General features: G+C 36.3%; 1 protein-coding gene across 3 annotated transcripts in view; it reads left to right on the top strand.

Moving 5' to 3' along the window:
• The window catches only part of Pex19 (peroxisomal biogenesis factor 19), a 31,818-nt gene extending 6,284 nt beyond the window's left edge, over positions 1–25,534 (top strand). For all 3 annotated transcript variants that reach the window (XM_090410134.1, XM_090410133.1, XM_090410135.1), the window contains one exon: positions 24,276–25,534. In XM_090410134.1, the coding sequence (XP_090266260.1) occupies positions 24,284–25,195 (912 nt within the window). In that variant the 5' untranslated portion in view covers positions 24,276–24,283 and the 3' untranslated portion in view covers positions 25,196–25,534. The remainder of the gene's footprint in view (positions 1–24,275) is intronic.
• Positions 25,535–26,705: the final 1,171 nt, after the last annotated feature.

Genomic DNA, 26,705 nt, shown 5'->3' with positions numbered 1-26,705 from the left:
TTATTAATAAATATGTTGTTAAATTCCTTAAACTGTATACAATGCTAGAGAATCGGCGTAAGCCTAAACACTAGGAATCCGTACCAGTGGTCGTTTATTAGCTGGTTGCCTTTTGGGTAGTGTAGGAGTTGGTGAAGGTTGATGAATTGTGAAGGTACTGAGGATATTGCAGAATCTGAATGCAAATACAGATGTTGGATTGGATTGGATGGGATATTGGTTTGCATTTTTAGAATGCAATCCAATATCCCATCACCTGTTCCCCATGTAGGGGAACAGGTGATGCCTTTGACTACACTGTTTAAGTCTCAGCTCTGGCAAGGTCCCAAGATATTGGAAGGAGTGCAAAATAATCCCTTTATATAAAGGAGGATCTAAGACTGTGGCAGCAAATTATAGACCAATCAATGTCTCAGGAATGGTGGTAAAAGTACAGGAAAAAGTTGGTCAAAAAGAGAATTCAGGAATGGATGGATAAGAATATGATACAAATATAATTGAGTGGAATAGGTTGCCGGAGCCTGTTGTGGGTGCCATGACTGTGAATGAGTTCAAAGCAAAGTATGATAGGTACTAGGCAAATGTTATTGCTTGGCTTGATGTTTAGGGCCTCTCTCAATGAGTAAGGACTCCATGCCGTAGCCCTTAATAATAATAATAATAATACTCTGACGGGCAGCATGGCTTTGTGAAGGGTCAGTCATGCCTTAGTAATCTACTGACATTTTATTGTCGGTACGTAAGTTAACATACAGGGAGATCAAAATTAAAGTATCCCTGTTTAAGGCCTTTTGGAGTACCATCTATTGATCAAAATGATCTGAGAAAACTTTGCAGGAATGCATTGTGCATCATACAGAAGTGATATCTCAGGAAAAATGTTCCAAAATTCATCACAAAGAGATTTTGGAAACACCAAATGCATAAAATTTGGATATCACAAGAAACCCTCCAGCCATCAGGAGGGTTTCAAAAGATAGACACAGGATTTTTTCTGCCATCACTGTGCCATCCATAGTGATGGCACCAGGTGAATATATCCCATATATTCAGGTTGTGCTAGGTATGCAGTGAATACCAATGGAATAGTAATATCACTGATATTATATTTTTGCATTTATTCCTGTTAGACTCCCCTTAATGTTTCCTGGTTTCACTTGATTCCTAAAATTAAGCACAATATACTAATGCTTCATGAAGAGCACACTTTTCGACATGTAAACATTGCATCATATTAATAGCTCAGGTGTGCGGTCACAAATACCGACACCTTTAAGCCCCTTGAACAGTAGTACAGATGGTGCAGTGGGTCAATTTCTTAGCATTTCAGTAGTTTTAAACCACCTAGAAGTTGAGGCAGGGTGGATGTTGAGATAATAGCACCCAGAAATCAGTGCCTGTAATTAGTTATTTTATCAACTAATCCAATTGAACATTGTCATTTGCCGTGAATTGCTGTTTTTATTTTCTGAGTTTCATCTGTTTTACACATGAATTGTGAACTCGTGTGTTTAGGACACCGATATAGACAAGTAATTTTCTATAAATAATTTAAAACCTGTTTGCCCATATTTACAACGGTAAACAGTGTTGATGATCTACTGAATATCCCATTTGCTGCCTGAGCTTTTGTGGATTGTATGATTGTAGTCGAAGGAGGTAAGCCTTGTCATCCTCTTCTTTCCAGATTTACTGTTATATTTACACCTTTGAGCATTTCAAATATACCAACTAAATATAGCATTCTCCTTCATTATTGTTTTGTAATATATTTTACACATTGTCTCCCACTCTACAGATTCGGTTACAATTAATTGTATTGGACCAATTAAAATGAGCGCTGATGTGCTATGCACACTTAAAACTTTCATAGAGTGATTAAAATGCAGTCATAGGGTCAAATTAATATGAATTTTGTAGCATGGGTTGCATAAAGCCACACTACATCGTACTCAACTGAAATGGGCATCAACACCACTGAAAGGCACTAACCTTGCCCCAGTGTGCTTTGCTCTTGAAGCCATACTACCTAAACAATTGCAATGCTGTTGCTGCATTCTGCAAATTTTGTCACCCGAACAAATGTCAATGAGTTTCACTATCTCCATGTACATTGCAATTAATGATTAGTTGTTTTGAAAAAACAGGACCTTTGGGAGTTAGACTTGACAGGTTGCAAACCAATAAGTGACTGAAGTTGTTACCTCCATTGTGGAGCAGGCTATGAATAACAGCATTGGTTTCTGCAGTGCACTTGCTGTATCAAGACACCTGGATGTCCCTTACACAACTGTCTGGAAAATTCTACAAAAGATTCTTCATTACCCATTCAAGATAATGCTAACACAGGAGTTGCACCTGCTGGACTTTGAAAGTCTACTGACATTATCTTTAACATTCCTTGCTCGAGTGGAGTTTAATGCTGCATGGCTGTAGATTTTGTGGAGAGAAATGAGGCTCATTTTTGCTTGAATGGAGCTGAGAATACATACAATTTGTTGTTATGGGCTGTGCAAAACCTACATGCATTCCAACTAATTCCTTTGCATTCTCAAAGTTACTCTCTGGTGCATGTTTACAGCTTTTTTTTTTTATCATTGGATCATTCTTCTTTGAGGACATTTGTCAGTTCAGTCCTGTGACCTGCTCTTACTGCTGAGAGGTATTGCTATAGCTATAACAGTGCCTGTGCATGGATTTAGTCATTTTCATGCAGGAAGGAGCCACTCCACATCAGTCGATCTGCACAGGAGGTTCTTCGAGAACATTTCATGGAAGCCACAATGATCACTCGTGCATTTCTCACTGCATGGTCATCTCATTCACCTGATCTGATCCCCTGTGACTTCTGATTCTGGAGATTTTTCAAAGACAGTGTTTATCGGGATCATCTTGATAACTTGCCAGCACTGAAAGACAACATAACGCAGCATGCATGTAGCATCAGTCTTGACCAGCTGTGTTCTGCTATTGAACACACTGTGCAATTTGTGGCATACTGGGAAGTGCAGCATATTGAACAGTATAACCTGTGAATGCATAACAGCAGTGAATAAAAATGTGTTATTTATGCTAATAATGCTATTATCCTGCTTACTCACACAGAAAAATTACTGCATTTACATTTAGTACATCATACCCCTGGAGGCGAATTTTGAAACTTTTATTTTATTTATTTTTAATCTTTTTTATATATCTCTTCTGCATGATGCACAATGTATACCTGCAAAGTTTGGACACTGGATGGTTCTCTACAAAGCCTTAAACAGGGATATTTTAATTTTGATCATCCTGTACTTTGAAAAATGAAACATGGAAACTAAAACTTACATGAAATAAATTTAATAGCTGTAAAATTTTCATTAATGTTTCATAGGCATCCTCAGTACATTGAAAATGAAACAATATGAAATTAAGGTAAAAAATCATATTCATATTAACATTATAGTGTTAATAGGACAATAAATAATGAGTAAAATTCCCAATTATAAAAATTTAAAAAAAAAAATTAAAAAAATGCAATACGGTTAAACTCTTGCCGAGTGCTGCTTTGCAGAACGCGAATTTGCACATACGCGTTATCTTAATTGTTTCCATTTAATTTGTCCAACACTAGAATTTCATTCATACGCGGTACGCTGCAGAGCGTCGGCCGACAACCCTGCTTGGCGCTGCCCGCTAGCTGAGTGACCCAGGCCGAGTTGCGATCATTTCACTCACATTAGCAAAGCTGTAATCATGTATTTATCAGCGTTTATCCTCTTCTCCTTTTTCATTTGTATTTCTTTTAATTTCAAAAATTCAATATGACACCTAAGAGGAAGAACGAAGATGATAAAGCAGCAAAAAGATGCAAAATTTTGACATTATCTCAGAAAATTGAAATTTTTGATAAGTTGAAAAATGGTACACGTGTTAAATCGCTTGCAAGAGAACTAGCTATAAATGAATCAAGCATAAGAAGAATGAAGAAAAGATTCGGTCTAGTGTCAAAGCTTCAGGCGATACTTCGGCAAAGGTTGCTCAAGTTTCAAGAAAAATTCCTCAATTGGAAAAGGTGGAAAAAATATTAATAGCTTGGATTGTACAAATTAATCGTACCAATTGCAAAAGCAATTGGCGGCGAAAGGTTTTCAGATATGGAAGAAGAAGTCAAAGAATTAATCGAGAATGACGATCGAGAAATGAAGAATTGGATGATCTTGTAACACCAGCCGACAGTGAAAGCAGCGATAGCGAAGAAGATAAAGCGCCTTTAACTTACAAGAAGTTAAACGAATTGTTAAAAAGGGCACAGGAACTGTCTGATTTTGCAAAGATTGACCCAAATGAAGAAAGAAGAGGACACTTTATGGAAGGAATTGAAAAACTCTGCGCTCCTTACCGCGAAACTTTTAAAGAGTTGCGTCAGTCATTGTCCCAAGCAAAAATTTAGCTTTTTAAAAAAATAATTGTATCATGTACCTACTTATTAAGCAGTAATAAAAATCATCTCAATTAACATTTGTTTCATTTTCCCCTTTTAATTACAACAATATTTAGGTTATTTTAAATTATACATACATACTTTCTTAATTTGAACTATACCTATCACATTTTTTTCCATAGAAAGTTAACTTTGCGGAACGCGATTTTGCCGTGCGCGCAATATATTAATGAAGTAACCCCCGCGTTCGGCAAGGGTTTACTGTATATGAATTTTTTCATAATAATATTTATATTTATAAATAACAATTTTTAATTAATAACAATTATAAATTGTTATAACATTTATAAATAACAATTTATAAATGTTATTTATAATAATATTTATAAATAACAATAATATTTTGCATATAAAAATATGCAAAAAATATAGTATAAAGCCTTGATATGACCACCTTTGGATTACTGTGCTCAGGTTTGGTCATCTGTGTTTCTTGGGGATGAGGAAATGGTGGAGAGAATCAGGAATTTGCAAAAAGATGATGTAATAAAATTTCCCATAAAGGGGATAGCCAACGGCCATCAGATATAAGTTTAGTCAGTGTAGAAAAGGCCTCACAAGTCTATTTATATAAACACCGCTCTATGAGAAATTACTTCTATTTGAAAGCTTAGTTTTTCTTCCAAAAAATTTTTTTTGGTCAAGATGGCATGTTCTGCTAGGCCAAACTGTTCTTGTTCATGGTAAAGGATGTAAGATTTATGTTCCTCATGACAGATAGCTGTAGATCTGCCAGACTGTCCAAAGTAAGATACCACAGGAGCATGGGATCTGGAAGATTGAATGGAAAAAGTTTGTCTTTAGGTGAAGATAGGAAGGTAGAATATTTAATATTTCTGTGTTTAATTTTTCAAAGAGTGACAGTTGAGTTGGATAAAGAGAATGGCTACACAATGATGCTTCTGGATTTTACAAAGCCGTCTGACAGTATGCCACATGGAATTCTGTTATGCAAACAGAATTATGTTAGACTTTGTGCTTGGCACACTGCTGTTTAATTTGTTATCATTTATGAATACAAGGAAATAATTTAAAGGGAGATATTCAGTTTATTTGCAGATCAAATGTAATCAAGGTGATGTAGAGAGCTTGTATGATGATTTAAATAGGCTATCAGTATGGACAAAACATAATGGGTGCCAATTTAATCTGTAAAGTTATGCATTTTGGAATACAAAATATTACAAGCTGTGTACCACATTGAGAGAACTGTACTTCAGGAAATTGATAAAGACAGGGATTTGGGGATGGTAGTAGATAGAGAGTTGAAGTTCAAGAGGGAATATTGCTGAAGTAGCCATGACAGCTCACAGGATTACTTGGTTATTGAAGGATACACTGACAAACAAGGATAAGACACTTATCGTTCCTCTTCATAAAGCCTTGATACGACCACATCTGGATTACTGTGCTCAGGTCTTGTCATCTGTGTTTCTTGGTGATAAGGAAATGGTGGAGAGAATCCAGAGGCTAGTGACCAAGATGGTGATTGATTAGTCTGTGGGATGCTCCTTAGATTGAACGCTTGTGGATTGCAAAAGTTGGATGATAGGCAAAAAAAAATTTTTTTGGAACTTTATTTTTCACTTGGTTAACTATAATAAATTTAGTTTAATCCTGTATCCAAGTGTAAGCAAACAAAGTTTGTGCCTGAAAATATCTTCAGGACTGAGGTAAGGTAGTCCAACACCAGGCTCCTAGCAAAGGTGGACTAAGCTGTCATCACTCCTTGTCTCTGTATCTCCCATAACATAATGCAAAGCACATCTCCTTGCGGACATGTACACGGCAATGCATTAAGGGAAGGGCCACTACCAAGACTGGTTTCAACCTTTATTGAGGTCTCGTCAGTGGGAGGCAGACCCAAACATAGAGATACTAAGGTTCTTAAAGTTCTTAAAAGAACTGGGCGATGGACTGAGTCCTTGACTCTTTATCCCGTCATCTGAATGAAGAAAATCTGTGTGGATGGGGTGTTATTGAGCTAAAAGCTCTAGTCATGGCTGGGTAACGGCAATAGCCGAGCCTCAGTTAAAACTTCATTGGCTACAGCATTGCTTTGTTACCCTGGAAGTCCTAAAAAGGACTTTTTTTCTCGAGATACTAAGGCAGAAGCAATAGGAGAGGTCATGTTTACTTATAGGAGTTGCCAACAGGTGTACCACCTTATTATTGAATTACTCTGGATTTACAGAAAGATGTTGGAAGTTTATTTTTCACTTGGTTAGACTATAAAAAATTTAGTTTAATCCTTTATTCAAGTGTAAGCAAACAAAGTTTGTGCCTGAAAATATCTTCAGGACTGAGATAAGGTAGTGCAACACCATATTGCTTCTGCCTTAGTATCTCCACGTTTGGGTCTGCCTCCCACTGATGAGACCTCAATAAAGGTTGAAACCAGTTTGGGTAGTGGCCCTTCTCTTAATGCATTGCAGTATACATGTCTGCAAGGAGATGTGCTTTGCATTATGGGAGCTACTGAGACAAGGAGTGATAAGAGCTTGGTCCACCTTTGCTCAGAGTTGCCTGGTGTTGCACTACCTTACCTCAGTCCTGAAGATATTTTCAGGCTCAAACTTTGTTAGCTTACACTTGGATAAAGGATTAAACTAAATTTATTATAGTCTAACCAAATGAAAAATAAACTTCCAACATCTTTCTCTAAATCCAGAGTAATTCAATAATCAGGTGGTACACCTGTTGGCAACTCCTATAGGTAAATATGACCTCTCCTATTGCTTCTGCCTTAGTATATCCATGTTTGGGTCTGCCTCCCACTGACGATACCTCAATAAAGGTTGAAACTGGTCTGGGTAATGGCCCTTCCCTTAATGCATTGCAGTACACATGTCTGCAAGGAGATGTCCTTTGCATTATGGGAGATACTGAGACAAGGAGTGATGAGATCTTGGTCTGCCTTTGCTCGGAGTTGCCTGGTGTTGCATTACCTTACCTCAGTCCTGAAGATATTTTCAGGAGCAAACTTTGTTTGCTTACACTTGGATAAAGGATTAAACTAAATTTATTATAGGCAAAAAAAAAGTTGGGGGGGGGGAGATATAATGGAAACATTTAATTTACGTAAAGGATTTTATAGGATTGATTCAGGGGAAATGTTTCGGCACTTGGCTAGAGTGAGCAGAACAAGGTGTCATCTCTGTAGGTTTATGTAAGAGTGTTAGCAAGGGCACGAGGACTAGATTTTTCATTTGGATAGTGGTGAATGAATGGAATGGGTTGTCTGAGTCATTGTGAGTGTTTTGTCTGTTAATGGTTTCAAGTAGACAGAGGACACTGTTTCCCACACTATGATAGTTTATATTGTGTGGATCGCTTGGGTTTCTCATGATGAGTCTTAGGACCCCATGCAGTAATCATGATAATAATAATGAATTCTGTAGTTAGAAAGTTGTGGCCAGAGTATGTTTTCATTTCATAGAAATCAAACAGAAACAGCAAGTACATAGTTAGCAGACACATTGATTGTTCTGTTGACATGAACATTTCCAGAAGTTGACAAATTCCACATTGAGAATTAGATATTCCCACAAAGGTCCATATGGTAAACAGAGGACACTGTTTCTTAAACACTTAGCAAAATGCCATACTGTGAAGTATGGGTTGCATGCTTGTATGCTAATTAAACATGCACAATGAAAACTGTTTCCCTAACAGGAAAGATCTCTAATATGAGTTGAAAAAAGTCTCTCTGTCTCTGTCTCTGTCTCTCTCTCTCTCTCTCTCTCTCTCTCTCTCTCTCTCTCTCTCTCTCTCTCTCTCTGTGTCTGTCTGTCTGTAGTGGTTTTATAGCAGGAAGGGGGAAAAAAATGACATACGGTTGTTACTCACCTTTTTTCAATGTGAGGAATCTAGAAAAGATTCATTCATTGTCTTTAAATTACTTTTTATAGTACAGTAAATGAGTTATTGTCCAGTGAATTCAGGTCGCTTTGCTTTTAATTTTTTTTTAAGTGGATATTTGCAGTATTCATATAAAATTTATTTTTCAGTATCCAACTCCAACCCTTTCCATGCCATGGACAAAAATGTACTATATGCTAACTTTGTGGATGGATTGAAAAAAATTATATGTACATTATCCTTTTTTTTCATAGTTATCTGATGATCACCGTTCGGTTTTTTTTTTTTTTTTTTTTTTTTTTTTTTTTTTTTTTTTTTTTTTAAATTAAGGAAACTACGTGTTATAGCAAAACTTTGGTTTAATACCAAATCACCTGATTTTTTGACCTTCATATTAGGGGGTCATCCATCTAGCGTATACACATTATACACACACACACAGAGAGAGAGGAGAGAAACAAGCTGTTAGTTTACATAGTATGCTAACGTCATACTAATTTGGTTAACATTAACACCACCAATGGCCTAACCTCCAGGTGGGGGACCTTTACTGCACGAAAGCTAGAGTCCTGTTATTTCTTTGGTTAAAAATCACTAATAGATAAATTAAGCAAGAGAAACTCACAGATAAATTGTAACAAAAAATAGAATCGATGTGGAAAATAAGAGCTGAAATTTTTGCTTACTTCTAAAGTGATGGTTTCCTGAAACTTGAAAGAAGTTGTGGGCTGAATGTATGCTATCCATATTCTTAGGATTTTTATACCACCATTATTATTACGGGCAACTCCAAGGAGTCCTTAGACTCATCGAGGGAGGCCCTAAACATCATGTCAAGAACAACTGTTAACATCCACACAGTATCTATCATACTTTGCCTTGAATTCATTCACAATCATGGCACCCACAACAGACTCTAGCAGCTTATTCCACTCATTCACCACTCTCCAAGTAAAAAACCTAGTTCTAACACCCTTGCTAACCACGCTCTTGCCCAGTTTCCATGAATGACCCCTAGTCCTCCCACCACCAGTCCTGTTCTGAAAAATATCCTCTGACTTAATCTTATAGAAACCCTTCAGTAATTTGAATGTCTTAATCATATCACCCCTTTTCTGCCTATCAACCAATTTCTGCAACCCACAAATCTTCAACCTGTTCTCATAAGGTTCATTCCATAGACCTGCTATCATCTTGGTCACTTGCCTCTGGATCCTCTCATTACATTAGATACAATACATTATCCCTACCAGTCCTATTGTAAGGAAGTGGAATCTGGACAAAAAAAAAAAAAAAAAATACTAAGATTAACATAACAGCTGAAATGAAGTTTAAGAGAAAAACTGCAAAGTATACTCTCTTCAATCACAAAAGAAATGAAGAAATTATGAAAGAATTAAACCAGACATCAGTAATAGAAAAAAATAAAAAATATAAACATAAATGGATGGAACACGTTCAAAGATTGAAACAGAAAGATTACCAAAATAAGCTTTAAATTACAAGGCATTAGGGAAAAGAAAACCAGGACATCCTCTAAAGAGATTCAACGATGACTTCTAAGGCTGGAACAGGCCACTCTATGCCTAAATCGTTGAAAAGCATGATGATGATGACTTCAAAAAATTACTAAATGAAACAAGCAGTGACAGCACATGGTTAAAAACACTCCACAGGCATGCAATCAGGAATACATATTCATACTTGAAGTAGAAAAAGCCTGAAATGTGGAATGGCAGTGGGATTAGAAGATATTCGACTAGAAATGCTCAGGTATGGAATTATAAAAGTCTTGCAGTGGCTGCATTGCATAGTTCAGAAGGCCTGGACAGAGGGATGAATTCCAGATGATTGGAGTAGAGCTCTCATAGTACCCATATACAAAAAAGGGAAATAAAACTGAATGTAAGAATTACAGAGGTATTTCCCTATTGAGTGTTCCTGGTAAGATTTAAGCAAATATACTTCAGAAACAGTTGAGAAGGATTGTCAAAGGAAAATTTGGTGAAGAACAAGCTGGATTCAGGCCAGATAGAGGCTCTCAGGATCAGATTTTCATTTTATGACAAATGGTAGAGAAATCGTAAGTATATAACAAATATCTGTATTTAAGTTTTGTAGACCTGCAAAACGCATATGACATGGTGCCAAGAGAAAAGCTATTCATAACACTGTAGTTATATGGTGTTAGTGGAGCATTTTAACAAGCAATACTTAGTCTTTATTTGAGTTGTAAGTCAGCAGTTAGAATTGAAGGAAGTAGGAAGATGGTTTGATGTTAAATCTGGATTCAAATAATAATGTACATTATTCCCTCTGTTATTCATTATCTATATGGATCCCATTATGTGAAGGAAATCAGTATTAAACCTGATATCAAAATTGGAGATGTTAATCTCAACTTTTTACTTTGCACAGATGTTATACTTATAAATAAATCCAGTACAAGTCTGCAAGATTTGCCAACTAAATTGAATAACTGTTGTTATAGATATGGTATGAAAATCAGCAATAACAAGACAAAGACATTGAAAATATCAACTGCATTGTGAATGGAGAACCTATAGAACAAGTAAAACATTTCAGCTACTTAGGCACCATTTTTATATGGAAATAGACAACAGAATCAACAAAGCCGGTGTGGTAGGAAGTCAACTGAATAAATTTATATGGAATAAGAGAGAAATTAGTCAAAACACTAAATTAGCTGTATACAAGACAGTGTTCACTTATGGATCTGAGAGCTGGGTTAGGAAAAAACTCTCGACCAAAGACTAGAGACCACAGATATGAGAGTCCTGAGAAAAATTATGGGGTATGAACAGATGGCATCAATCACAATATTGTATTAAAAATGAGGGTATTAGGAAAGAACTTGACATTGTTAACATCCAGGAATGTGTTAGCAGAGCTAATCTCATGTGGTATGGTCTTAAACAGAATGGGCAAGGAAAAATTAGCAAAACAAGTATTCTCTGCCAGGTTAGCAGAATAACGGCCCAGAGGAAGATCAAGATACAGGTGAATTGATAGTAAAAAATTCTTTAGAAATATAAAATTTGATAATGTTGGAGTCTTGACAGGTAACAGATTGATTTGGAGGAAAATTGTTGATAGGAAGTTAGTAATGTTTTTTATGTAGTGCTATCATATCAGATTCTGTATAAATCTTTCTCCTGTGTAAATTCAAGAAGAAATAAAGGTTTCTGTTGGAAGTGAGAAATAGAATTCCAGTTTTGTCCATATATGATGGCTTGTGAGAATTAAAGCATTGTGCATTGGCTTTTGTTTCTCATGTTTGGAGTTGTGGTATGAAGATAATCTCGGTGCTTGCATAGATAAGTTATATAGATTTGGTGTCATATATATTTGTGTATATGTAAATAGCAGATGTTGTACTGTCATTCTGCAATTTTATTAGCAATATGTCACAAATTCTCTTCAGTTGGTCTTTTTGTGGACTTTAGTCTTTGACTGTCTAAAGACCAGTTACTCCAGACACATCATCTATTCATCTCATTTAGTCTACCACTTCCCCTTTTACAGGAACCTTACCTTCTGTTATTGTTTTGAGAACCCTTTCATCCATTTTGTACAGCTTTCTTCTCTCAGTGCCTCCTAAGGCATGTTAATATCACATCTCAAAGACAGCTGTCTTTTTTTCCTATTAGGTTTTATTATGTGTCAAGCTAATCCATAAGTATCTACTGAAAAAAAAACAGCTGCATTTAGAATAAATAGGCCACTGATTCCTGTAGTTTGACTGTCCTAGACTTTAGATAAGTCTAGTCACTCTTAATTTTCTACTGAACAACAGTTCTTTGCACTGATAATGGATCCCAGAAACTTGAATTTATTTACCTCAATTGTTTTTCCATTGAGGTACACTTATTTCTCTGAACCTTCTTTATATTTCCTTTGAGAACAAAAATTTTCATATTATTAAGGTTGGGTTTAGGTCCTCTATTCTTGCAGATTTCAGTAACCGTATCAGTAATTCATCCCACTACTTTTCTGTCATTACAAGAGTAGCTGTATCATCAACATATCTTAGATTGCTTAATTCTTATCTTCAGCTCATTGCTTATCCATTGTATGATGTCCTCAACATTGTTGTCCATTGAGGAAACCAGTTACTTTCATTACCTTCCATAATTTCACATTCTGAATGTCAAAAACTTGAGTAGAATATAAAGTCTGAACTCTGCTTCTCAGTGATCTGCCTAAGACAAAGTATCTGATCTCTGATACTACCTTTCCAGAAAACTATGTTGCTCGGGCATCTCAGCCTTGACTTTGACCTCAATTTTATTTAGAAAATCTTTAGTAGAATCCTGTTTTCATGAGCGATTCAAGTAGTAGTTCTGTAGTTCTTAAGTCCTTCATGTTTCCTTTCTTATGCAGTGGTATGAATACTGACTTGGTCACTAGGCCATACTCCTGTCTTCCATATCCTAATCACTGTGAAACACTTATCACTCTGTTGCCTGTTGTCTTCATTTATTCCCCTGGGGGATGGGTCTCTTCCAAAGTTTCCTCATCCTCTCTGCTGTAATTTCTCGCAATACTCTTTCCATTTGCTTTTCATTTTCTGTTCTGTTATGATTACCCCCATTTCTCTTCTCAATAACATTCAGTTTGGGCAACTTGTATCAAAGTTTACAAACTAACCTGACCTACTTGATGCATTTTCTGACTTTTCATATATATAGTTATCCCTCGACTTATGTCCTTTCGAAGAAAAGTCTGTAATTCCATAATGGAATAAATAACATTTTCGACTATACTTTTGAACAAGATGCAAGCAAGCGAAAAGTAAAAAGGTTTTTGTTTGGCAACAACACATTCAGCGGCAACCTCCCTCTGCAGTCAGCACTTGGCTTCAACAGTTCCTCTGTTGATTTTGCGTTTGAAAAATATGTTATTTGTGTATTGATCATTAAATATTTCGTGATATTTTATGCAACATGGTCACTACACACCCAATTAAAAAACCTAGTGAAGAATTGCAGAAAAAGAGGCGAGCAGTTGATCTTGAAATGAAGTTGCAAGTTCAACGATAGTGACGAAGCTACGACAAGGTCCTATCAGTGATTGGAAAAGCTCCTTCCATCATGCATAGACGACCTGTAAAACTCGATGTAGCTTAGAAATACCAAAGCGCTTTACATTGATTTTTACAGAGGTCAAGTCTCATGAGAATGTTACAAAAATAACCTTGTTTGTCTATATGTTTTATGCTAAATATTTTAATGTAAATAACCCTATTTGAATTGATTGTATTTACTGTTTTATTTAAAGTTTCTAGAATGTCAAAAACAAAGGCAATGCTTTGCCATCGGAACTTTGTATAATAGCTATGTATAAGAGTACAAGAAAGTGTGTGAGAAAATTGTTTGCGAGCTCTGCGCACGAACACCTTCAAAGTTAGTATCAAAGAGATCCGCTAGTTTCAGAGAAGTTTCCGCTGCCCGACAAGACAAAGAAAAATAGAGTGCACGGAGGAGAAAAAAGAACAGGTTGGCCTTAACAAAAAGATCAAAGAGAACTGCTGATTTCTTCGGGGTATACAACTCTTGGTACAAGGTCCTGAGAAGGAAAAAATAAAAGGGGATTGTCCAGGTCCAGTTACCTAAGCAGGAGAGGCGAAGCGCTATTACCGAAGAGAGCCAGAGGCAGTCGGACCCAGAGGAATAGATTATATGGCAAACCCATGCCAGAGGAAAAATTGGGAGAACAGCTGATGCCGAGTGCTTGTTGAATGTCCTAGTGCTGTGGGAAGTCAACCGAAGCCGAAGAGTGATCTTCAAGCCTGGATGCTGAAACCTCTTGTCTGAACTTTTGAGTACCAGGAAGATTGCAGTCCAAGACCTGCTAATATTCCGACATAGCACCCCCTGAAACAAGACTCTCCGGACAGAAACCTAAGGCCTGAGATGAAAGAAAAACCATAGAGACTTTGATGCAGGATTTTTGGAAGGTATCGAGACAAAGAGCCTCTGTGAGTGTGTTCATCTTTTTATGTACATTCTTTTTGTAATCTAGGAGATATGTCATAGACGGACTGATAAGAAATATCTATAAGAGAGTCCTCTGATTTGTTGTTAACTGGAATATAAATTGTAAAATAAAGAGATTAGCCATAACTAGCTAATCTCTTTATGAGTAAATTAGTCTCGGCAATTTGAATTTTTTAAGCAGAGAAGTAACAGAGTAATTACATTGTATAGTCATTTAATATCGAAAAGGGAAAGTTTGTTTCTTTATGCCAAAAGTATATAAGGATAGGTAGAGAGAGAGAGTAACCTCTGCCTGATTGTTTATTTTACAATGCACTGTTCCTAAAAAAAAAAAAAAAAAAAAAAAAAAAAAAAAAAAAGCGAACTTAAGAGCTGGAAACCAAGTAATATAGCCAAAGCGTATAGTTAAGTGCAAATAGACCACGACTGTTTGTGTAAAGTTTTACTGAAGGAATTTGTGTTAGAGAGAGAAATCATCTGGCCATATTACTGAGTTTTATGCAAATTAAAAGATACTGGTGACACAGTCTTGTCAAATAAATTTTTCTAGTATCCATAGGCATAAAACTCATAGTGCGAAAGGTAGATAAACTAAGTACTCAGTAGTAAGATGGAATAGTGAGAATAAGAAAGAAATATATATATATATAAAATAATAATGGTAGCAATAAATAGCCAATGCTTACAGACCTGATCCAAAAGCACATACCTTTTAGAACTATGATCATATCCGCTAAGGCACTTAGGTCTCTTCAACATGTTAAAGGAGAAATCAGGACCCAATTACGAATTCAACGCTTCTTCCGGTTGGTTCATGAGATTTAAGCAGCATTTTGCACTGCATAATGTGAAAATATATGGTGAATCTGCAAGCTCTAATGAGAAGGCTGCCAAGGAGTTTGTAGAGAAATTGAATAAAATTTTTACGGAAGAAAATTATTTGCAACAACAAATATTTAATATGGATGAGACCTTGTTTCAGAAAAAAAGCCCGAGTAGACAATTCATTCACGAAAAGCTAAAATCTTTGCTGGTTTCAAAGCTCTTAAAGACCATGTTACAATTCTGTTAAGGAGTAATGTGTCGGGATATACACTGATTGTGATATGGCACAGTGAGAATCCACGAGCCTTCAAAAACATTAGGAAGCATACTCTTCCAATTCATTAGCGGAGATATAAGAAGTTGTGGATGACTCAAAAATTGTTTGTGGATGTCTTAATCAACTGTTATGCGAGTGAAATGGAAAGCTATTGTGTGAAAGAATCTAGAATTTAAAATTTTATTAATTCTAGATTCCAGGTCATCTGTCTTATATTGGTGATCTTCACCAAGTTGAAGGTCATGTTTCTATCTCCAAACACTACTTCATTGAGAGAGTTCTTGCAGTATTCAAGGCTTATTATCTATGGAGAACTTTTTCACAAGCCATTTCTACCACTGAAAGAAATGATCAGACTCTCATGCCAATCTGAAAAGCATTCAATATTTATCATGCTATAAAAATATTGCTATTTGGGATTAAGTGATCTCTGAATGTATTTGTGGCATATGGAAAAAAACATTAAAAAGGTTTGTGCACAATTTTGGAAGGTTTGAAAAAAATGAAGCCCTTTGTAAATTGAGTGAAGAAATAGTGGGACTAGCAAACAACCTGAATCTCAAAGTGAATGATGACGACATAGTTCAACTCATAGGAAGTGGCCCTGAAGAGTTGACGAATGAAGAATTAGTCGAACTGGAGGGAAAATGTGTTGCAGAAGAGGAAGAATGAGAAAAGGAAGAGGAAAAAGAGAAACAAGGAGAGGTAGTTAAACAATTCACAGTGAGGAGTCTTGCAGAAATGTTCTGCAGTTAGTGATGTTCTCAAAATGGTTGAAAACATGGACCCCAATGTTGAACGCTACTTATTAATAGAAAGGAAAGTACATAATGCGTTTGCTTTATGATGAAAAGAAGAAGAGGAATAAGCAAAGCACGCTGGACATTTTCATCAAAAAAACAAAGGTTACACCAGAAGAGCTGCAGCCTTGTCCTTCACATAGGGAAGGTAATGAGGATGTGATTGTGGAGGAAGATTTGGGTGATTATTCTCCTGTTTTATAGTGGCAGTAACGCACAGTACAGTTTTATAATAAGGTTTAAAAATTAAAATGACAGTATACTTATTACTGTTAAGTCCCTAACACCTATAAGTCTGTTGATTTAATGTATCGACTTATGTCCTGCCTGGTGGAATGGAACCCCAACATAAGTCGCAGGATGACTATATTCTTTATATTCTTCAGTCCTTGTGTCTGTTTCTCCATCCTCCTCTTGATCAGAGTTCATGAGTCTGAGATCGATGAGTTTCTTGGTCTTCTAATTGGACCTAGATGCTTCTTGGCTGCAACCCATATAACTTTGACTCTCTCTCTCTCTCTATCCCAGAGCATTTCAGGTGTTCTCCTTAACAGTCCAGAAGAGCATCCAACCATTTTGAAGTTTCTTGTGTTAACCCTCTGGGGATTTATGACATCCAGTCTGATGGGGTAGGACTGCCTTGGAATTTTTTTTGGAGTCTCTCACTTTGACTCTAACTAGTTGATTGTGTGTACTGTAGTCTACTTCTGGACTAGTGTATATATCAGAAATCTTTTGGACAGAGGCAGGCTCTGTTTAATTTCATGGAATTCTCCACTCTTTCATCATGCTTCTCTGTGTTAGGTGCAAAAACTACCATAGTTGACACATTGGTAGGATGATCCTTAAGTTTAATAAAAAGTATCCCATTTATGGCCTTAAAACTGAGAATGGATCATGCATAATTTTTCTTCATCGCAGATACCCCATGGTTCTTTCAACCACATGAGTAAATCTGTCATCCTGCTTTCTGAAATTACCTTCTCCATTCCATCTGGTTTTTGTAATTGCTAGGATGTCATTTCTGCACCTCTCAATCTCTCCAATGTGATGACCACATCGGAACCCCCCCCCCCCATCCCCAACTTTCCATGTGCTCAAGTTTAGTTCACTTCCTGTGTCTTCAGTATTCACAGGAACACTGACATGTACTGGAGATTATAATGCTGCACTTCTCAAACAAGACCCTCTGAGCCCTGAACAGATTATTTTGAATGATAGCTGGTACAGCATAAGATTCATTTTGACTTAAAAGCACATTAGGTTTGGAGAAATGTGATCACAAGAAGTGGTAAGGTTCAGAAGCCCTTTCCATGGAATTGGTGATATACCCATTAGTCCAGTTAGTCCATGGTTTCTTATTCTTCTTGCCTTGACCTATTGATGTTTACTGTTCAAGTATAGCTATATTTTGGGCAATTCTTGAAGCACATATTAGTGTTAATTAACTAATCTGTTGAAATGGGCATGTTCCAACATTCATCTCAGGTTGTTTTGTTTTTGAAGAAACGTTCTTGGTCGTGAAAGACATGGCTGTAGATTTGAGCTGTTGGGAAAAAAAAAAGTTTTTAATCAGTATATAGTGTGGCTTTTTTCGCAAATTGTGTTGCATTTTTTTCAGTGATACAAGTGTCCTTCAGTAATGTTGCTATTGGAGTTTAGTTGTTTATTTTTGGTTTATTCATGCCAAGAGGGAGAGGTTAGAGTCAGAAGTGTTCAGAGGTAGTAGAGAAGAAAAAGATAAATTTTCATTATTTGGTATAGTTGTAGTATGATATAGTTATACTTATAGTATCACATAAGTGTATGGCTTATGGTAGAGCGTATAACAATATTATTCATGACACCTCAAAGGAGTCCGAAGACTCATAGTGGGAAGACACCTACTGTACAACTATCCTTCTCCACGACTACACTGAACCTCTACTATCAATCATCTACATCAATGCCATCTACTGCCTACCACCACAACTAGTATTTTTGTCTGTAAATTGTATGTGTTCTGAAAGGCTGATTTGTCTGTGTGCAGGATAAAAACCTGATTTCTCAGGAGGAAAAAACCCTGCTACCTCCGTATAAGATTGGCTAACTCACCTTCGATTGAAAAAGCATGCTGGACATTTTCATCAAAAAAACAAAGGTTACACCAGAAGAGCTGCAGCCATATAAAGATTCCTCCCGTCATGACGAGAATCGAACTTAGGCCTTTTCTAATCGAAGGGCACAATGTATCGTTGTTCTTCCAATTGCACTATGGAGATGCTAATATAGTAGAGCATTTAGTGTAGTTGTAGTAGTTCCTAGTATTCTTTGAATGATGGTGGAAGCTGCAGCTCAAATTACTAATGACGTGTCACCAAGTCCTCCCCCATTTAAGTACTACATTTTGCATAGCATACTACTGGATTTTGTGGTATGTGTCCGGGCAGTTGTATATGTGGCAGGTGAGAGATGGGGAAATCATAGATGTGGAAATTGTAGGAAATGGGAAGAACTTTGTGAGTTGGAGATTAGCATAACAGACCTCAACAGCTGTGTCAGAGGCAGGAGAATTTCTACCTAGAGAGAGACAAGTAGTGTGATAGAGGGTGAGGATAACGAGCAAAATATAAATGAAAAAATAAGTGGGGAGTGTGGACAGTTTGAATCATTATGAAGTTTTTGTAGATGGTCTTAGTTGAGGATGAATGGCAAGCAAGAATGGGTAGCTTGCAGAGAGAGAGAGAGAGAGAGATAGGTGCACTGAAAGTGGTGGAATGTCTCGGGAATGAGTTGAGAAGTGAAAGATGAGATGAAGCAAATGGAAGTGATGAATGCAAGCCGAATCAGAGTAGGAGTGAGAGAGAGAATTATGAGAATGATAGAAGAGGAGAGAATAGAAACAGAAGAGAGGGAATGCTGGAACCATGGATAGAAAGATGCTAGGACAGCAGATAAGTAGAAGGGGACAAACAGAGAAAGTGTTAGAGGATGGAGCTTGAGGGATGCAGGTGAGCAATCAAGAAACAGTGGTAAGAGGTGTGATGTATGGAAACTCAATGATCCGTGGTGTGCAAGATAGGATGCCTGAGGAGTGTTTGCCTGGAGGAACAATAAAAAGTGTGGCTATGGCAATTAAGTGGGGTGAAAGGGTTGATGAGATTATTGTGATGGTGGGCACGAATAACTTGAGAGGCAGTGTGAATTGGGTGGCTAGAGATCTGAGATTCATGCTTGAGGTTGTACAGAAGAAAACTCAGAGAAGGAAGATAGTGTGTGTGTTGCCCAGGTATGATAATGATGAGCTGAGTAGAAGAGCATTAATAATGAATAGCATGATAGCTAGAATGTGTCAAAAGAGATGCTTGGAGAGCATTTGAGGACAGAAATGAACTGTATGTGAGAGACCGCTTGCATTTGAATGAGGAAGGATGTAGGCATCTGGAGAGATCGCTGTTCTCTGAATGAGTTGGTGTGTCAATGCAGGGAATCTAGAACTGCAGGAGTATCAAACAGACGGGAATGTATGTGGAATTATAAGGCAGGTGATTATAATGGTTTTAGATATCAACTTGGAGCAGTTCTATGGAGGGAGGAATTAGAAGGGAGAGATATCATTAGTGCTTGGGAAATTGTAAAGGAATATTTGTTAGCAGCAATAGTAAGTTGTATTCCATGACTGAAGAAGAGGACTCAATTTTGTGTAAAGTGGATGACAAACAATGTTCAACAGGAATTGCACATAAAAAAAAAAAGTTATGGAAGAAATATAGTGGAGAGCAGATGCATGAAGAATATAAGGCTCAGGCCTTGTAATTTATATTTTTGTGATATCCTCATAGAGCAACCATTTAATTAATATTATTAAGTAATTGTTTTGCATTAATGTTTCTCTTCTAATAAAAACAAAAAAGCAATTGGAGATTTTCTTATATTTTTGTCTTATAATCTACCAGGGGTGATATTTAATTGTTTGCCTCAGGGCACAATCTAATCTGGCAATGGCCCTGACAGGACCCAAACCAAAACCACACTCACTGGCAATTTGTCTTTGAGTTATGAATCTGTGCAGATACAGAGTACATATATTTGAATGCTTTCTTGGAGATGTATCCATTTTATAGTTACACAAAATGAATAAAACACTACAATTGTCAACTTGTTTACACTATTAAAAATGCACAACACTGTTAATGAACATTATAGAGACAGTTAAAACACGTAGTACTCAACCAAAATAGTGAACTAAAACCAAAATTATCGTGAACTGAAACAGAAACCAAACCAAAATTATCGTGAACTGAAACAGAAACCAAACCAAAAGATTTTTCACTTGGTTATACTAATTAAAGATGCCAAGAAATTATATCCTTTATCCAAGTGGAAGCAAACTTTGTTTGCTTACACTTGGATAAAGGATATGATTTCTTGGCATCTTTAATATACATTACAAAACCAAAAATTTGATAAATTCAGCTTGTTCGGATGAATTTGTTTGCTACTGTAAATACCAGATCGATAATAGGTGTTACCAAAAGAAAGAAGACAAAAGCAGATGAGTTTTTTTCCTAAGCAAAGTTATATTCAGGCAGTAACTCAGGAAAGAGGAATAACTATAGCATTCAACACTAACTATAACGATAATCTTTATGAATAGTTGGCAAATATCAGAAGAATGGGAACTGAACAATGGAACTTAATTGTGCGTGTGGACCTACAGAAGGTTTTAAGAAAGCAGAGGAAATTTTCAGGGCATTAGAGAAGGCAACTGACACAAAGGAATGTTTTATTCTTGTTGGAGATCTGAACAGCAGAGTAGGATGTGATTACCAGACACAAAAAAATGCTTTGAGAAAATTTGTAGAAAGGAGTCTGCTGTTCGAGTCATGGAGTAGTTATTGCTAACACTATGTTCTAGCATTCACCTGGAGGGAAGATAAAAAAATGTCTCATTGACTGTGTTATTGTTAATAGCAATATATCTTCATGTGGGTTCAGGAAAAGAGTATACAAAAGATTTGAAATTAAAGGTGATTAACATTTATTTTTAAGCAGGATAAAATTTGAGTCTATACTTCACCTTCTGAATGCTGTTCAACTAGAGTTGAACAGCTTTCAGAAGGTGAAGTATAGACTCAAATGTACAAATCTTCAAGAAAACAATGAAAGTTTCAAAACAAGAACCAAATCTTGGTATATCATTGACAAACATCGAAAAAATTTAATTAATTCAGCTAGAAAGGCATGTGGTGAGGAAGTTCCCAAGGATAGAAAAATCAGATTTCATGATGGACTCAGGAAGTTAGAGGCAATCAAGGAAAAGAAGAAAGCATATTTAAAGTTTCTGGAAAGTAAGTCAGCTTGTGCATTCAGAGAACATAGAGAAAAATGTAACAGTAGAGCAATATGTAAAAGTAGCTAAATAAAAATCATGGTAAGACTTTGGTGGGAAAATAGTAAATATCAGGAAGGTGGTAAAATATTTTGGAAGCCATTGAAAAAGCTCAGAAATGGAGGAAAGAATACTGTACTCTGAAAGAAAAACAAAGATAATAAAGGGTACACCAAAAAGATAAGGATATTCCACATGCCTGGAGTAATTACTTTGGAGCACTGCTAAATGAAATAAGCAGTGAGAGCATGGTGGTAGAAACTCAAGAGGAATGTATCAATACTTGAAATAGTCCTCAAAAACCTGATATGTGAAAAGATAGACCATATTCAACCAGAAATGTTTACGTATGGAGACATGAAATTTCCAAGGCCTGGTCAGAGGATTGAATTTTTGATGATTGGAGTAGAATCTACTAGAACTGACCATTGTCTCTTTCAGCAATGCAGTGTCATAAGGCTGCTGCTGAAACTACATGATTTGTGGACATGAACATAACCCCACTTGACTGGCCTCCACAGAGCCATGATCTCAACCCTAATGAACATCTGTGGGATGATTGTTGGAAATTTTTACACTTGGTTATACTATAAATTAATGATACCAGTGGAAAAGGAGTGGAAGTGGAAAAACTTCCAACAACTATTTCTAATCCACAGTGTTTTAATAATGAGTTGTGACACCTTTTGGCTACTCGTATATGAAAATATGACTTTTGCATTTCTTCAACCTTGGGTCTGGCTTCCACTGATGAGACCTCAATAAAGGTCGAAAACAGTCTGGGTAGTGATCCTTCTCATAATGCATAGCATTATGCATGCCTGCAAGGATATGTGCTTTGCATTATGGGATACTAGGGCAAATGATGTGAAGTTATTAGTTTCTATATATATATATATATATACACACACGAGTTGCCTCAGTCTTGAAAATACTTCAGGTGCAAACTTTGCTTTAACTTGGATAAAGGATTAAACCAAGTATATAATTTCTTGGTATCTTTTAATTTGTAGTATAACCAAGTGGAAAAACCTCCAACAATCATCCCACAGATGTTCATTAGGGTTGAGATCATGGTACTGTGGAGGCCAGTCAAGTGGGGTGATGTTCATGTCCACAAACCATGCAGTTTCAGCAGCAGCCTTATAACGCTGTGCGTTGCTGAAAGAAACAATGGTCATTTCCATAGAAATCCTACAAAGTAGGAAGCATTGCAATTTCCAGAATGTTCAGATACTTCATGGAGTTTAATGTTCATGGTACCTCAAAGGTTTTTAGGCCAAAACAGGATCATACCATCATACCGCCACCTCCAAATTTTATAGTTGGAATTATGCACTCTGGTAAGAACATTCACCAGGCTTATCCACACCTATGCATGTGCTTGGTAGAGGGAGTAGCATGATTTGTCACTACAAATCCTACAAACACTTGACTTGTTACATGGCATTGTGCCTTGCCCACAATACAAGATGCACTGACTTTTCAAGCTGTGTATGTGTGAACTACAATACATATATAGCTAAAAAATAAATATAAAATCATTGCCAACAACAACAACAAAAAAACCTGTTTTTATAAGTTTGCATTAAATTATTGTCAAGTTCAAAGTTCACTATTTCTGATTAAGATTGGGTTGATTGCAAGGAGATTCATAGTATTCTTTGAAATCTGAAAGGACTTATGGGAAGAACTTACGTGTTGTCTCATGAGATCCTGGGGTTAGTAGAAACTCCATGATGTGCAAGACCAGAATGGTACAACCATTCTGGCAATAGTAAGAGATATTGCAGGAATAAGGAAGTGGTCCTGAGTGAGCTGGGCGAGAATGTTATGTTGTGTTTGGTGCAAGGCAGGATTGAAGGTTGTCAGGAATTCAAATTTTTATAAAAACTTTTGTGATGCATTCAGAAATGCCTTCTATGTAAGGAATGGAAACAATCTTGGGAAATAATTGTCCAAGGTGTATTGTGATTTGGATGGAAAATGCCTTTAGAATCATGTTATGTTTCATAGATTGTAATTCTAGTCTGAGTGTCCTCAGAAGAACCTGTGATGCTCCTTTTGTTTGTCTTGACAGTTCAGTTTTGGGGAAGGGTGGTGCACAGAGTTCAGAAAAGAATGTATCTTCTAGCGATTGTTGGCATCTTATAAAAAACAAAAGCTAAGAGAGCCATCTCCATTTCCTTCTTTACCAGTTACAAGAAATAAAAAAAAAAACATAATTGCAGTTATCTTCATTTTAGTTTTATTTTAAACTTACATTTTTTTTCTTTTTAAATCTTTTGTACCATGAGCTTTGCACTTTAAGCCCCTCTATTTGTTTTTTTATAACTACGATAATGAATGTTCTCAGTTCCCACAGATTCCTAATGGTACATGTGACTGGCCAGACATTGGTAGAACAGAAGTATTCCGTAACCTCTGTTAATTCTTCTTCATGTAACAGTATTGTTTTTTGTCTTCTCACATCTGAGGTAATGAGATACTCATAATGAAATAGTAGTGGTTTATAGTAAATGCCTTATTTTCCTTATGTAATTCACATGTAGTAATTTAATCCTGTCTACGAATCATGTTAGTATTAACAATCAAATTCAACAGAATATTATAAGAATATTTATTCCTATTGCAGATATCTTGATGATGGACAACACACAAAATGTTCCTTCTGGCAGCAGGCAGGAAGTAAACAAAGCTGAAACAGACAAAGAACCACTTAATGAGGAGTCTCAAATTGATGATGATTTAGATGCTCTTCTGGAAAGTGCCCTTGAAGATTTTGACAAGCCTATTCCTAAGAAATCAGAAAAAATGCAAAGCAGTAAGGTTAAAGAACAACCAACAAGTAATGCACCCTCACTTTCAGTTGAAGATAGTTGTCCTTGGGGCAAAGAATTTGAAAAATTTCAAAATAGTGTATTTTCTGCTTTTGGAAGTGATCCATTACGAAAGGAATTAGAGCAGCTAGCCGGATCAGCTCAGAAAGCCGCATCTGATGAAGAATTTGCAGCTTCTCTTGCAGAAACTTTAAAGAATCTTGCAGAAAATACAGAAATGTTAGGTAATCCTCCTACAGAAGAGGAATTAGCCCAAGTTTTAGAAAATCTTTGCATTGGAGATTCTTCGATAGGCACGAGCGTTCGAAGTGATGGTAGTACAGCACCTGATCTTTTACCATTGATGCATAACGTTATGCAGAATTTACTTTCAAAGGATCTTCTCTATCCTGCTCTACGGGATATTGTTGACAAATACCCAGACTGGTTAGCAGAAAAGCGACCAACTCTTGGGGAGAAACATTTTGAGAATTACAACAAACAGTATGAATTAATGAAACAGGTATGTGAAGAGTTTGAAATTGAAAAACCAGATGATGAAGAAACTGTTAAGAAATCACGTTTCGAAAGAATTCTTGTTCTGATGCAGAAAATGCAAGATTGTGGAAATCCACCAAAAGAGTTGATTGGTGAAGATGGACCAGATATACAGTTTGATGAACAAGGAAATATTAAAATACCAGGATTCAATGGAGAACAGTGTATACTAATGTAAATATTATGAAAATTGCAGTAATTTGAATTTATTCAAGATGAGCAGATTTTCTAAAACCAGTGGAATAAACAATAATATTGGGTATCTTTGTGTAAATATTTGTGTACAACTGATAAGATAATGAAGGTTTAGCATTTTTTAAAGAGATGCCTATTTTGCAGATTTCTATATTAAAAGAACATCATTCCTTTTACTAACAGAATCCAAGTTTTATTTAGTATTATGGCTGTTTAATTGCTTGTTAAATATATTAAACCCAAGTGGCATTAAACTGAATTTATAGTGAATATATACGTATGTCTTAGTGGAACACTTGATTAAAGAAAATTTTTATTTGGATGCTTGTAGTAAATTTGTAGTATTCAATAACATATTATACACGCATGAAAATCCATCTAATGGTATGTAGAAATAGAATGATTTTTTAAAGCCATTCTCACGTTGCTCGTAGAGTTTTTGTTTGGTTTAAACTGGTAAGAGTGACAATCACTAATGTTTATTTAATGTATATAATATATTGTAGTTTTCCAAACTCTGAGACCACCTGGAGGCCATGTGGAAAACACAGTACATTGTCCAAGTAGCAACTTCTGTTGTGTTATTTGAAGCAGTATAATGCAATAAAATGTACATTGCTTTCAATATATCTCATTTCTTAAGAATGAGCAAATAAATAAATAAATCAGCTAACACCCTTTATTCCCTTATATAGACATAGGCCAGCTTTTTCTCTGATTGGCTACCAGTGGTGATTGAACTGCCCACTCAGTCTCCAAAAGCTAGATAGGGTTTAACCCCCCCCCCCCCAAAACCAGCCACGACGTCTATAGACGTCGAGATAAATCTGGATACGAAGCTATAAAACCCATTGAATAACATAGATAAGAAGTGCGATTTGGTGTCACTATTTCTTCCGCATTGGCTGGTAGGGAGGTTAAAAGGCCTTGCCTACTCCCTATAAGGAGATGAGCAAATATTATGTTAATTTACAATTTCTTATTGCCTATGAATGTGAAATTAACCAACAGAACATGTTATTCATTGTTAAAGCTAACGGAATTATGAAACATAACTATCATCATCATCAAATTCCTGCCATGTACCCTCAAGGGGTGTACAGAATATGATAGTACTACATGAAAAAATTACATCATTACTAACTTCCTATCTACAGTTTTCCTCCAAATCAGTCTGTTACTTGTCAAGACTCCAACATTATCAGATCTTATATTTCTATCGTCTAAGGCACTTTGTACCATATCAATCCACCTATATCTTGGTCTTCCTCTGGGTTGTTTTGCTGCCAACCTGGCAGAGAACACTTGTTTTGCTAATCTTTCCTCGCCCATTCTGTTTAAGTGACCATACCACCTGAGATTAGCTCTGCTAACGCATTCCTGGATGCTGACAATGTAAAGTTCTTTCCTAATATCCTCATTTTTAATATGATATTGCCATTGATGCCATCTGTCCACACCTATAATCTTTCTCAGGATTCTCATATCTGTGG

This window comes from Typopeltis vanoorti, chromosome 20 (assembly GCF_054136105.1).
Source record: "Typopeltis vanoorti isolate ZY-2024b chromosome 20, IOZ_Tvanoo_1.0, whole genome shotgun sequence".
NCBI classification, from domain to species: Eukaryota; Metazoa; Arthropoda; class Arachnida; order Uropygi; family Thelyphonidae; genus Typopeltis; species Typopeltis vanoorti.
This window is presented reverse-complemented; position numbering and strand designations above follow the sequence as displayed.